Source organism: Oncorhynchus tshawytscha, linkage group LG09, assembly GCF_018296145.1.
Source record: "Oncorhynchus tshawytscha isolate Ot180627B linkage group LG09, Otsh_v2.0, whole genome shotgun sequence".
Classification (NCBI taxonomy): Eukaryota; Metazoa; Chordata; class Actinopteri; order Salmoniformes; family Salmonidae; genus Oncorhynchus; species Oncorhynchus tshawytscha.
Window position 1 is genome coordinate 71,213,284 of NC_056437.1, and position 14,248 is coordinate 71,227,531.

General features: G+C 42.2%; 1 protein-coding gene across 2 annotated transcripts; it reads left to right on the forward strand.

The window, feature by feature from the left end:
* The first annotated feature begins 606 nt into the window (after positions 1-606).
* On the forward strand, positions 607-14,248 carry LOC112258576 (MBT domain-containing protein 1). Of its 2 annotated transcripts, XR_002954766.1 has the most exons (18): positions 607-778; positions 1,836-2,037; positions 2,238-2,371; positions 4,037-4,169; positions 4,381-4,463; positions 7,094-7,211; positions 7,490-7,624; positions 7,987-8,075; positions 8,320-8,554; positions 8,828-8,883; positions 8,985-9,089; positions 9,212-9,359; positions 9,535-9,617; positions 9,999-10,233; positions 10,700-10,771; positions 12,311-12,505; positions 12,771-13,141; positions 14,208-14,248. XR_002954766.1 is itself a non-coding variant. In XM_024433020.2 (17 exons), the coding sequence occupies exons 1-17, from the start codon at positions 758-760 to the stop codon at positions 12,887-12,889; spliced, it is 2,163 nt and encodes a 720-aa protein (XP_024288788.1). In that variant the 5' UTR covers positions 607-757; the 3' UTR covers positions 12,890-13,439. The 2 variants fall into 2 exon arrangements, 1 of the variants encoding a protein (XP_024288788.1); XM_024433020.2 differs by lacking the exon at positions 14,208-14,248 and having other exon boundaries at positions 12,771-13,439.

A 14,248-nucleotide genomic window follows, 5' to 3' on the forward strand; every position in this document is an offset into this window, starting at 1 on the left:
TGGTGGAGGAGGAATAATGGTCTGGGGCTGTTTTTCAAGGTTCTGTGCTTCCAACTTTGTGGCAAAAGTTTGGGGAAGGCCCATTCCTGTTTCAGCATGACAATGCCCCCATGCACAAAGTAAGGTCCATACAGAAATGGTTTGTCAAGATAGGTTTGGAAGGACTTGACTGGCCTGTACAGAGCCCTGACCTCAACCCCATAGAAAACCTTTGGGATGAATTGGTATGCCGACTGCAAGCCAGGCCTAATCGCTCAAAATCAGTGCACAACCTCACTAGCGGTCTTGTGGCTGATTGGAAGCAAGTCCCTACAGCAGTGTTCCCTCATCTATTGGAAAGCCATCCCAGAAGAGTGGAGGCTGCTGTAGCAGAAAATGGGGGACCAACTCCATATTAATGTCCATCATTTTGGAATGAGATGTTCGACGAGCAGGTGTCATATACTTTTGGTCATGTAGTGTATTTACTGTAATGCATTATACTGTACGTATGTGCATACAGTACAGTAGATGGCGGTAAAGTACTTTTACTTGGCTAACCTGCATGCTATATAGATGAAGAAGAGTTTCTTGCCCAATCAGGAAATAGCGGCTGTATTCCGCGCCTGCGCGTTTGAAATATGATAATTTTGTTGATATGCTATGCTAGCTAGCTAGCGGAGTTATTTTTGCATGTTTGGTTACCATTAACTTTCCTCTCTTCACTGTCTCGCCACTGTATCAAGAGAAAACAGAAAACGCTCTGCATGAAGGGCTGATGGAAAACGCAAGAGATTTGGTGAGCGCTATTATTGTGTTCTGTTTACATCTCTGGTGTAATCCTATTTCCCCTTTCTTTGTTGTGGTTGTCAGACTGCAGCAGCTAGTTTAGCTAGGTAGGCGAGGCAACAGTAGTGCCAGCTACTTACTGTAGCCGCAGAAAATAAAACGGACAGCTTTATTCCAGCATTGCCTGCCTTTCAATTGTTTAATAAAGCTAGCCGCTGTTGATGGCAAGCTGTGGTGCTGCATCTTCAACAATCTTCCAACCTTCTAGGGCAGCTTGTCCGCTTGTATAACGGCGCAAGATTCAGCAGCTACCATTAACGTTACGTTAGCTGGCTAGCAAATCATTGCAAGAAGGCAGGCCCGTCATGTTAAATAGACCGCACTGCAGTGATTTTTGACGCTGTATTGTGGTGTCTTGCAGACTAATTCCTGGGATATCAGGTCATGAGCCAGCGCGTGCAGCTGTCATTTCAATATTGTGCTTTGGCAACAGAGGTTCTGAATAGAAAGGGGGCGGTGCACCACCGATGACATTAGCTATCGGTTACTGCAGTGCAAAACGTTTGGCATGTAGCTTACTTGCTGTATGTTGTCACAATATGTCGCTATTTTGATCACTGAGAACAGACTTGTTTTAGTGTAAAAATGGTAGGTGAGCTACCACCAGATATGTGGTGGTGGGTGTTACGGTTATAATTGGTTAACATGTTGAGCTCTCAGCAATGTCCATGTTGGTTCAATGCAGTGTTATTCATAGATTAATTAATTGGTATGTAGCTATTGAATTGACATGTTATACTTTCAAAATCCCCTTCACTCTTCATCTGAATTCTGTCCGTGTTGCATGGAAACATTGCACATAGGCTACATATCCTCTTGGACCTCTATATGAACGCTTATCTAAAAAGGTTTATGGATGCAGTTATTGCTTTGCCGTTTTCAGATTTAAAAAAAATCAGCAGTAGGTTATCATGCAAAGCAACCACCTGCAGTGGCATGCGGGTAAGTGAGACTACATTGACTGCACTGTGCTATCTCTATCTGACACGATCCTCTCTCTCCTACAGGCTGAACGGACTGTTCGTTCAGAAAGGAAGAGGCGGGACTCGTTTGGGATGTTCGATGGCTATGACAGCTGCAGTGAGGATTCTAGCAGTAGCTCGAGCTCTGAGGACAGTGATGAAGAGGTGCCCTCCCTCCCTGCCAGCCTGCCCATCATCAAGACCAACGGCCAGGTCTACACCTACCCCGATGGGAAGGCAGGAATGGGTTAGTAGTACTGTGACTGCCTCTGCATATTGAACATAACCACTGATGACCACTTATTACAGGGAGGTAAAGGCAATAAATAACCACTTATTACAGGGTTGAACTGAGATTTTAGCATTCTATTATATGGCCATCTCTTCGACTGAACAGTACTCACACCTCGTTATCCCTCGTATGTGTGTGTGTTTCACTCTCCACAGCCACCTGTGAGATGTGTGGGATGGTGGGAGTGAGAGATGCTTTCTACTCCAAAACCAAGCGCTTCTGCAGTGTATCCTGTTCAAGGAGCTACTCATCCAACTCTAAAAAAGCCAGCATACTGGCCAGACTGCAGGTAACAGCAAACTGCACTAAGTCTACTTCTATTGTCCTTGTATGTTCCTCTATAACCACCATTTTTAAGTTGAATTGACATTGAAAAGTTGTGTAAACAGGTTGCATTTATTTCATTTTAATTCCTTCCTCTGTGCATCATCCTCTGTGTATCTATAAGTAGCTATGTTTCCATTAACTGGTCCAGTAATGATTTTTATTTGTATTTTTTTGACATTTGGAAAGTTTGTATAGAAAATAGATGCAACATTTGCCTGCTACATTGTGTTTCCATTTAACTATATTGTCGATAAAAACAGCTGGACGTAATGACGTCACACCAAAGAATATATACAAATGAAGTAGTTAGTGTTTCCATGAACCTTTAAGGCAAATTGAGCATTAATAAATTGTTGACAGCCTGGATGCCCTCCCAACTATGTGTTTCATGTCTCAGGTAGCCCGCAAAAGCCAGGATGGATATACTGCAATAATTTACTAATATTTGTCATATTCTAATAACAATCATGTTCCCACGTATTGCAACTGTCCGTGTCAGTTCTATTTATTTATTTCACCTTTATTTAACCAGGCAGGCAAGTTGAGAACCAGGCAGGCAAGTTGAGAACCAGGCAGGCAAAGCAGTTTGACACATATAACAAAACAGAGAGTTACACATGGAGTAAAACAAACATACAGTCAATAATACAGTAGAAAAATAAGTCTATATACAATGTGAGCAAATGAGGTGAGATAAGGGAGGTAAAGGCAATAAATAGGCCATGGTGGCAAAGTAAATGCAATAGCAATTAAAACACTGGAATGGTAGATTTGACAGTAGATGAGTGTGCAAAGTAGAAATACTGGGGTGCAAAGGAGCAAAATAAATAAATACAGTAGGGGAAGTGGTAGTTGTTTGGGCTATTTACAGATGGGCTATGTACAGGTGCAGTGATCTGTGAGCTGCTCTGACAGCTGGTGCTTAAAGCTAGTGAGGGAGATAAGTGTTTCCAGTTTCAGAGATTTTTGTAGTTCGCTCCAGTCATTGGCAGCAGAGAACTGGAAGGAAAGGCAGCCAAAGGAGGAATTGGCTCTGGGGGTGACAAGTGAGATATACCTGCTGGAACGCGTGCTACAGGTTGGTGGAGCTATGGTGACCAGCGAGCAGAGATAAGGCGGGACTTTACCTAGCATAGTCATGGTGAAACTTGCATCCAGCCAACCAGAAACGTAAGGTGAAGCAGTTCAGGCATTCTTGAAATTCAGGACAATCGTTGTCCTGCAAAAAAAACAAAACACAATTTTAATAGTTGAAAAAATAGATTTAGGCAGCAATAGGTATTTAGTGTTAAATGTTGAGTAGATATTTTTTTGTTAGGGCTACGTGATGACATCATGTGCCCCGCGTACGTTCTAAATGATTTTGCGATCCTGTTTTCGAAAAACACAGTTTCCATCATAATTTGTCGCAGTAAAGAAAGTTAGACAAAATATATCCATCTCAGTCGAACTGATACAAGTGTTGTTGATCTTCAGAAAATGTATCCTATAATCTGCAGTTTCCGTTACACACGTCGCAATGATTTATTTTTGTCGAATAAACCTGGGACAAAGGAAACCTGCCTGGCTTGTATGATTCTTCTTCTATCTCTCTCCAATATTTGTTCCTTTATTATTATTTTCAAAGGGTAAACCACCAACGAAAAAGGCTAAAGTATTACAGAAACAGCCTCTCATGGCGAAGTTGGCTGCCTATGCCCAGTACCAAGCCAACCAACAGTACCAAGCCAACCAACAGAATCAAGTCAAATCAAAAACGGGTAAGTTCCATGTAAAAGTCCATGACACGTGAAATGTATTTATTACCAATTACAAATGACTACAGTATAGGTGCAACAGTCTTCAAAGATGATTCTACTAGGGACTAGATTGAGATGATATCTTTCTCACTGTAACTAAAGAAGGTGATGATAATAAGGTGGTCGTTGATTGAGTTGTGTTCTCTCATGACGATACTTGTGGTGGTTGCAGTGATTCCTGTGAAAGGCTTTGATTGGGGACGCTACATAGGCACCGGCGACATTAACGGGGCACCTGTCGGCTGTTTCAAACATGTAAGCAATGCTCAGCTCAAACACTCCAAATGGTTGCTGGTGAAAAGTGACAGTGTGTGGAAGTCAGAACATGTAGACACAGCCAATATGGGATATCTTAAGTAACATTATACTTTTAAAGTAGAGATCACACTCAGTGGATAAAAGATGCAAGCGTCTATGGTTGCCTCTCATGACGACTACTTATTAAGGGACTAATATTACAATAAATACGAAGTAATTGAATTTCAGCTTGGGCCTTTCTTGGTTGTTATAAAGAAGTAGATTCTTCTAGATATTAGAATGTGTTGATTTGTAACCTGGTAAGATGTTTTATGCTCCATTACAACAAAACTCAACAGAGAAAGTATGTTAGAATATACCTCATCCCTACTGACCCATCAAACAGTGTGATGAATAGCTCATCTGGATGTTTTGGAAATACAGTGTCATTCTGCCTCTGGGGGGGGACTCTGGGATGGCAGGTAGCCTGGCGGTTAGAGCGTTGGGCCAGTAACCGAAAGGTCACTGGTTCGAATACCCAAGCCGACAAGGTGAAAAACCTGTCTGTGTTCTTGAGCAAGGCACTTAATCCTGATTTGCTCAAGGCGCGCAATACTACTATGGCTGACCCTGTGAAACAACACATTTTACTGCACCTCTCCGGTGTATATGACAATAAAACATAAATAAATATATATATATATATTTTATTGTCACATACACCGGACTGTGTGTGTGTGTATGTGTGTGTGTGTGTGTGTGTGTGTGTGTGTGTGTGCGTATGTATGTATGTATGTGTATATATATATATGTATGTATATATATATAATACACACACACACACAGTTGAAGTCGGAAGTTTACATACACTTAGGTTGGAGCCATTAAAAGTTGTTTTTCAACCACTCCACAAATGTCTTGTTAACAAACTATAGTTTTGGCAAGTCGCCTAGGACATCGACTTTGTGCATGACACAAGTCATTTTTCCAACAATTGTTTACAGACAGATTATTTCACTTATAATTCACTGTATCACAATTCCAGTGGGTCAGAAGTTTACATACACAAAGTTGACTGTGCCTTGAAACAGCTTGGAAAATTCCGGAAAATGTCCTGGTTTTAGAATCTTCTGATAGGCTAATTGACATCATTTGAGTCAATTGGAGGTGTACCTGTGGATGTATTTCATGGCCTACCTTCAAACTCAGTGCCTCTTTGCTTGACAAAACGGGAAAATCAAAACAAATCAGCCAAGACCTCATAAAATGTTTTGTAGACCTCCACAAGCCTGGTTCATCCTTTGGAGCACCTTCCAAACGCCTGAAGGTACCACATTCATCTGTACAAACAATAGCATGCAAGTATAAACACCATGGGACCACGCAGCCGTCATACCGCTCAGGAAGGAGACGTCTTCTGTCTCCTAGAGATGAACGTACTGTGGTACAAAAAGTGCACATCAATCCCATAACAACAGCAAAATACCTTGTGAAGATGCTGGAGGAAACAGCTAAAAAAAAAAGTATCTATATCCACAGTAAAATCAGTCCTATATCGACACAACCTGAAAGGCCGCTCAGCAAAGGAAGAAGCCACCGCTCCAAAACCACCATAAAAGGGCCAGACTACGGTTTGCAACTGCACATGGGAACAAAGATCGTACTTTTTGGAAAAATGTCCTCTGGTCTGATGAAACAAAAATAGAACTGTTTGGCCATAATGACCATTGTTATGTTTGGAGGGAAACGGGGGAGTCTTGCAAGCCAAAGAACACCATCTCAACCGTGAAGCACAGGGGTGGCAGCATCATCTTGTGGGGGTGCTTTGCTTCAGGAGTGATTGGTGCACTTCACAAAATAGATGGCATCATGAGGTAGGAAAAGTATGTGGATATATTGAAGCAACATCTCAAGACATCAGTCAGTTAAAGCTTGGTTGCAAATGGGTCTTCCAAATGGACAATGACCCCAAGCAAACTTCCAAAGTTGTTGCAAAATGGCTTAAGGACAACAAAGTAAAGGTATTGGAGTGGCCATCACAAGCCCTGACCTCAATCCTATAAAGAAAATTATGGGCAGAACTGAAAAAGCGTGTGCCAGCAAGGAGGCCTACAAACCTGACTCAGTTACACCAGCTCTGTCAGGAGTAATGGGCCAAAATTCACCCAACTCATTGTGGGAAGCTTGTGGAAGTCTACCTGAAACGTGTGACCCAAGTTAAACAATTGAAAGGCAATGCTACCAAATACTAATTGAGTGTATGTAAACTTCTGACCCACTGGGAATGTGATGAAAGAAATACATTTATTCTCTCTACTATTATTCTGACATTTCACATTCTTAAAAAAAGTGGTGATCCTAACTAACCTAAGATGGAATTTTTACTAGGATTAAATGTCAGGATTTGTGAAATTGAGTTCAAATGTATTTGGCTAAGGTGTATGTAAACTTCTGACTTCAACTGTGTGTGTATAATTTTTTTTACATTGTTGAAGCTGCACTAATTGTGAGGATAGGTGACAATGAAGAGTATTAGCTTGCCATGATGCGTTTGTTTTTTTAAATTAATAGCAGTCCTTTTTGAGCGGACATATTTGTATTGTGATGTCGTTCTCTATGTTCAGCGTGTGTTGTCTTCTCTGCCTTAGGTTCCCATGGGAACTTCTTGGGGTGACCTTGCAGAAGGGGTGAGGGTAGAGGTGCCCAATACAGACAGCGGCCTGCCAATGAAAGTGTACTGGATAGCAGGAGTTATCAAATTAGCAGGTAACAAAGAAGCCCCAGAGAATCCTCTTCACTCTGAAATGTACCTGGTTGGATTCATAGATGATGGGGTACTTTCTCTGCATTGTTTTCATCAAACTCTGTTTACACATAGACATGTTGCGCTTAGATGTAACCTACACACAATGCTTGGAAACATAGATACTTCTCTCATCCAACAATACTCCTATGATTCATTTTTAAGGGTATTTCAGGAACAACATTTGTAGAAAATCAGTGGTTTTCCTAATCTTAAAACATCATTGTGTTTCTCTCCGCAGGCTTTAAGGCACTGCTACGGTACGAGGGGTTTGATGGTGACTCTGGCAGGGATTTCTGGTGTAACATCTGTGTCCCTGACATCCACCCGGTGGGCTGGTGTGCAGCAGGAGGAAAGCCCCTGGTTCCTCCCAAGTGTAAGAGTAACAGAGGGAGTCACTTAGAAAACACAGCCAGGATATTTGTGGCCATAAGGATAATAATGATAATGCCTTTATTTTGCAAAGCACCTTTCCTGAATTATGCTCAAGGTCACCAAATCAGTGCTCAGTACTCTTTTTAAACAAGGTACTGTATTTTGTTATGTACACGGCATGCGTAGTCTGTTCTCTGAAAGGTAATAAGAACAAATTATAGTACTGTACTTTGTTTTGCCAAGATAAGGATATATGCTCTGTTACAAGTGGTGGGGCAAGTGTTAAGTCATTTATCATTTCTGACCTGTTTGAGAGAATCATTTCTAATCTTTCCCAAACATTGTCTGACTGTTTCACCTTAGCCATTCAGCACAAGTGCACCAACTGGAAAGCGTTTCTTGTGAAATGCCTAACAGGAGCAAAGACTCTACCTATTGATTTCTCCACCAAGGTGAGCTACAACTCTTCATCACAAGACACTCCAACACCTCACTCATAGTACAAACATGCATCAAATATCAATATGAGAAGATGAATATGCTTGCATTATTTCCACAGATGCAATGCTAATAACCTTATGCCACTACCAGTAGAATCATGCATTGCATGTATTATTATATAGTGACATATGCTATAATGCCTAACTGGATTGTCAAGTAACCTTGTAGAATCTTCACCTCCTCGCCCTTCCCCAGGTGCAGCAGAGCATGCAGTTCCCCTTTAAGAAGCTGATGCGTGTGGAGGTGGTGGATAAGACTCACCTGTGCCGGACGCGGGTGGCCCTGGTAGAGCAGGTGATCGGCGGTCGACTTCGGCTCGTCTACGAGGAGTGCTCGGACGGCTCGGATGACTTCTGGTGCCACATGTACAGCCCACTGATACACAGCATCGGCTGGTCCCGCGGCATCGGACACCGCTTCAAGAGATCGGGTCAGTGACCATAGTGGGGAGGGCATGCGAGACTAGGCACGCGGGTCTTACACGTGAGGGTCTTACACGTGAGGGTCTTACACGTGAGGGTCTTACACGTGAGGGTCTTACACATAAGGGTAAAGATTTGCTTAGTGTTTTAAGAATCCTGAAAATCTCAACATGGGTGAAACACTTAGGCACTTTAAGAATCTAGTTGTTTCTGTATAATTTATATGGACTTTTAGGGTTTGATTGTTGTCCATTAATGACCGATACTCTTCCTTGTTTCAGATGTTTCAAAGAAACTTGATGGCCAAGTAGATGCCCCAGGACAGCTTTTTGTGAAGGTGAGTTCAAATAAATGTTTCAATCTGCCACTTGACTTAGTTGATTCAAATATTTTTCTGGTCTCTGACATTTGTTTGATACGTGGCACAATCTCTCTCAGGTGAAGGATGTTGACCAGAGCGGGGAGTGGTTTAAAGATGGCATGAAGCTGGAGGCTATTGACCCTCTGAATCTATCAGCTATTTGTATTGCTACTGTTAGAAAGGTAAGCCCTATAATCGTGATGAGAAATATGACTGACAGAGAAATGAGGGAAATAAAGACAAATGACATTGCACATGTAACAGAGTTGTACACATTCACCCTCCCTGCCTTCTCTTCTTCCAGGTCTTGGCGGATGGATACCTCATGATCGGAATTGATGGTTCCGAGGCAGCTGATGGCTCTGACTGGTTCTGCTATCACTCCACTTCTCCCTCTATCTTTCCTGCTGGATTCTGTGAAATCAACACAATTGAACTCACCCCTCCACGTGGTACATACTGAATTACATTACATTGTGTGGTAAAAGCATAATCACAATTGTCTGTTTGAGTTTATTTGTAGTACCAAGAGAGTGCGCACCACTGATTCTTACCTCACAGTGGCTATTTCAATTGGCCAGCCAGTTGCTGTTACTTGTAGCCTCAATAAGTAAGTCTTTTCTGCAGGGTACACAAAACTCCCATTCAGATGGTTTGACTACCTCAGGGAAACGGGTTCAGTGGCAGCTCCGGTGAAGCTCTTTAACAAGGTAACCTTGTTCAGCTTTGTCTGCTAGCTATTTTGCCTGTTAAGTCATTTTGACTCTTTACTTTTGTTCTCAGTCTGTTAGTTAGACTGAATTTGTTGTCAAAACCAACTACTTGCTATCTGAGTAACCCTTTACATTTTTCATCTATTTGAAGTTTGATTGTTTATGCACTTTGGCTTTTTCAAGTTGCTTGATTTCTGTCAGTAGTGTAGTCGTTACAGGATATTAGTCTGAATAAGAAAGACCAATGGCATCTGAGTGCAGTGAAGTTAAGACTAGTAGCCCACCAATGTACAACTTTGCTTGCTTGTAGTTGTAGTGTTATGACAAATTCCCTGAGTCCACCAGCTGAATGTCCCCTTCTCTTTGTTGACTTTAAAGGAGGTTCCAAACCATGGGTTCCGCCCTGGCATGAAGCTGGAGGCTGTGGACCTGATGGAACCCCGGCTGGTGTGTGTTGCCACAGTGACACGTATTGTATATAGACTGCTGCGCATCCATTTTGACGGCTGGGAGGACGAGTATGATCAGTGGGTGGATTGTGAATCACCTGACCTCTACCCTGTGGGTTGGTGTCAGCTGACTGGCTACCAACTACAGCCACCAGCTGTGCTAGGTGAGTTTTTTAAATATTCTGTTTATTGGGATTTTTCAGCATTTTTACACAAAGTCAAAGATGGACAAAGATATACATTTTCTTAGTGCAAGGTCTGAACTAGCTCTAGTCTAGCCCAAAACAACCTTTTGGAAAACCAAGTCAGATTTTTAATTAGCATCATTCCCCAAATGACCTTGACTGTAATCTCCCAAATAACCAGAACTACCAATACAGGTAGAACTGCTAAATACAAAAAACACCCACCAAGACAGTCAAAACATCAAACTTCATTTAAGCAAAACACAGAAACCTTCAGATAACCAAAACACTGTGACTTTTACGCAAACCTTTAATCTGAAACTAATTCTAGTAATGTAGGAAAATTGAGCTAAAGCATTGCATTTTTTTTAATGAGTTGAGATGAGCTGTGCTGAACAAATGTATGAATGAATGAGTTGTTCTCTGGTTTGTGCTTTTTTTTCAGCCTCTAGAGAGCTCCCTCCGAGTGTGACAAAGCAGAAGAAGAAATCCCAGCAGTACAAAGGCCAAAAGAAAAGTGGGTCATCCGTCCCCTTGTTTTGCCCCGTGCCTCTGCCTCCTCCCCTGCACCCTCCCCTTTCCCTCTTGCTTTCTCTATTTATGGGCAAAGCTGCACTCACCGTGGCTCTTCACGGTTGTTGCTCTGCATCTCTATTCACACCAAAACAGCATTGAAACCAAGTCAAAACCCTCCTACACCAGATTGACTTTTCGTACCAGTGTGAAGCTGTTACCTCAGGCTGAAGAAAAATCTTCAATGACTGCAATAAAATACAAATAATTTGATTATATAGGCCCATAGTGTAGATCTTTTTATAGTATGCTTGGTTTTTATGTTCCTTCAGTCTTTGTTAGTCATGCCAGACATTACATTAGACTGTAAATTCTCCTTCCAGACTCACATTAAGCATCTCCAATCCAAAATTAAATCTAGAATCGGCTTCCTATATCGCAACAAAGCATCCTTCACTCATGCTGCCAAACATACCCTCGTAAAACTGACCATCCTACCGATCCTCGACTTCGGTGATGTCATCTATAAAATAGTCTCCAACACTCTACTCAACAAACTGCATGCAGTCTATCACAGTGCCATCCGTTTTGTCACCAAAGCCCCATACACTACCCACCGTTGCGACCTGTACGCTCTCGTTGGTTGGCCCTCGCTTCATACTCGTCGCCAAATCCACTGGCTACAGGTTATCTACAAGTCTCTGCTAGGTAAAGCCCCGCCTTATCTCAGCTCACTGGTCACCATAGCAGCACCCACTCGTAGCACGCGCTCCAGCAGATATATCTCACTGGTCACCCCCAAAGCCAATTCCTCCTTTGGTCGTCTTTCCTTCCAGTTCTCTGCTGCCCATGACTGGAACAAATTGCAAAAATCTCTGAAGCTGGAGACTCACATCTCCCTCACTAGCTTTAAGCACCAGCTGTCAGAGCAGCTTACAGATCACTGCACCTGTACATAGCCCATCTGTAAACAGCCCATCTATCTACCTACCTCATCCCCATACTGGTATTTATTTATTTTGCTCTTTTGCACCCCGGTATCTCTACCTGCACATTCATCTTCTGCCAATCTACCATTCCAGTGTTTAATTGCTATATTGTAATTACATCGCCACCATGGCCTATTTATTTCCTTAACTTACCTCATTTGCACTCACTGTATATAGACTTTTTGTTTTCTTTTGTTCTACCGTATTATTGACTGTATGTTTTGTTTATTCCATGTGTAACTCTGTGTTGTTGTATGTGTCAAATTGCTACGCTTTATCTTGGCCAGGTCGCAGTTGCAAATGAGAACTTGTTCTCAACTAGCCTACCTGGTTAAATAAAGGTGAAATAAAAAAATAAAAAAATAAATAAACATCAAGCTTTCCTGAATAACTTACATTTCTAAGACATTTTTTACCTAGATTTGAATATTTCAATTTTACCTTATGTTATTAATCATTAATAAGTAGTCACACGTCAAAAACAGCAAAGGTATAAGAGACATGAAGGTAACAGCAGAGCTGATAAACCATTTTACCTTTGTCTTGATTTTTAGAGAGGAAGATCCCCATTGGCAAGCGGCCAGTGAGTTTGTCAGGGGTGGTATTGAGTGGAGTGCCCCAGAGGAACCTATCTGGAGACGAGAACATGACCCCGCCAGACTACCCATCTCCTCCCATGCCAGCATCTGCCCCGGGGAACGCACAGCCTCCCTCGGCAGCCCAGGAACTCGGCCCCAACGGAAAGCCAGGTAACCTAAGCCACCCTACCAACTGAACTCAAATTAGAAACCCATGTTAAGCCTGGTAGTTGGGTAGGGATGTCCGCTGCTGGAACAGAAAAGTGTAGTTGTCCAAGGACTCTACCCCATCTCAACATCAACCATCTTGATAAGGCAACTTATTTTCTCCTTTATCTCCTGAGTTTTATTATTCTTCCTCTCCTTCCTGACTTTAAATTCACCATCTTTCCTACTTCTCTACTTGCCCTCTTTTTTTCCCCTTCTTTTTTTTAAGGGGTAACGCTGAAGGAGGAGGTTCAGGAGACGGACGAGTTCAACTTCCCGCAGGGCACAGCCTCTGACCTAGAGAACAACGGCTCCGGCTGCAGTTACTACATCAAACAGGAGCCCTGAGCCTCCGTGGGGCACTGCTGCACCCACCACCGGAGGGCCAGCCTGGGGGCAAGAAGGAGCCTGTCCACTCCCTCCTTCTCCACAGCACCAGAGACCATGGGCCCTGGGTGGCATCCCCACAACATTAACATGGAAGGTCACCAAGTGCTCCAAGATGTGCCCATAGAGAGATTCAGGACAGAGCGGCTCAAAGACTAGTTCCAAACAGACAGCGGCAAACGGGGAGAGTAGAAAATAAAGGGAAAAAAAGAGGTGCGTAAATGACAACAACTTTACATTTCAGTTCAGTTTTTTGTACTTAAAAAAAAAATGTTTTGTACGACTTTTTCAAATCCGAGATCTTTTTGTGCATCTCTCGTATTCGTTACTTTGAGGTAGGGTAATCTTTTGATGGATAAACTATGTGATGTTTGAGTGTATATATAATCAGATTTTCCAAAAAACAGGGTGTATGTACAGTTGAAGTCGGAAGTTTACATACACTTAGGTTGGAGTCATTAAAACTCATTTTTTAACCACTCCACAAATTTCATGTTAACAAACTATAGTTTTGGCAAGTTGGGACATCTACTTTGTGCATGACACAAGTCATTTTTCCAACAATTGTTTACAGACAGATTATTTTACATATAATTCAATGTATCACAATTTCAGTGTGTCAGAAGTTTACATACACTAAATTGACTGTGCCTTTTTAAACAGCTTGGAAAATTCTGGAAAATGATGTCATGGCTTTAGAAGCTTCTGATAGGCAAACTGACATCTTTTGAGTCAATTGGAGGTGTACCTGTGGATGTATTTCAAGGCCTACCTTCAAACTCAGTGCCTCTTTGCTTAACATCATTGGAAAATCAAAAGAAATCAGCCAAGACCTCAGAAAATAAAGAGCAATTTCCAAACGCCTGAAGGTACCACGTTCATCTGTACAAACAATAGTATGCAAGTATAAACACCATGAGACCACGTAGCCGTCATACCGCTCAGGAAGGAGACACGTTCTGTCTCCTAGAGATGAACGTACTTTGGTGTGAAAAGTGCAAATCAATCCCATAACAGCAGCAAAGGACATTGTGAAGATGCTGGAGGAAACAGGTACAAAGTATCTATATCCACAGTAAAACGAGTCCTATATCGACATAACCTGAAAGGCCACTCAGCAAGGAAGAAGCCACTGCTCCAAAACCGCCATAAAATAGCCAGACTAATCTTGTGCAACTTCACATGGGGACAAAGATCATACTTTTTGGAGAAATGTCCTCTGGTCTGATGAAACAAAAATAGAACTGTTTAGCCATAATGACCATCGTTATGTTTGCAGGAAAAGGGGGAGGCTTGCAAGCTGAAGAACACCATCCCACC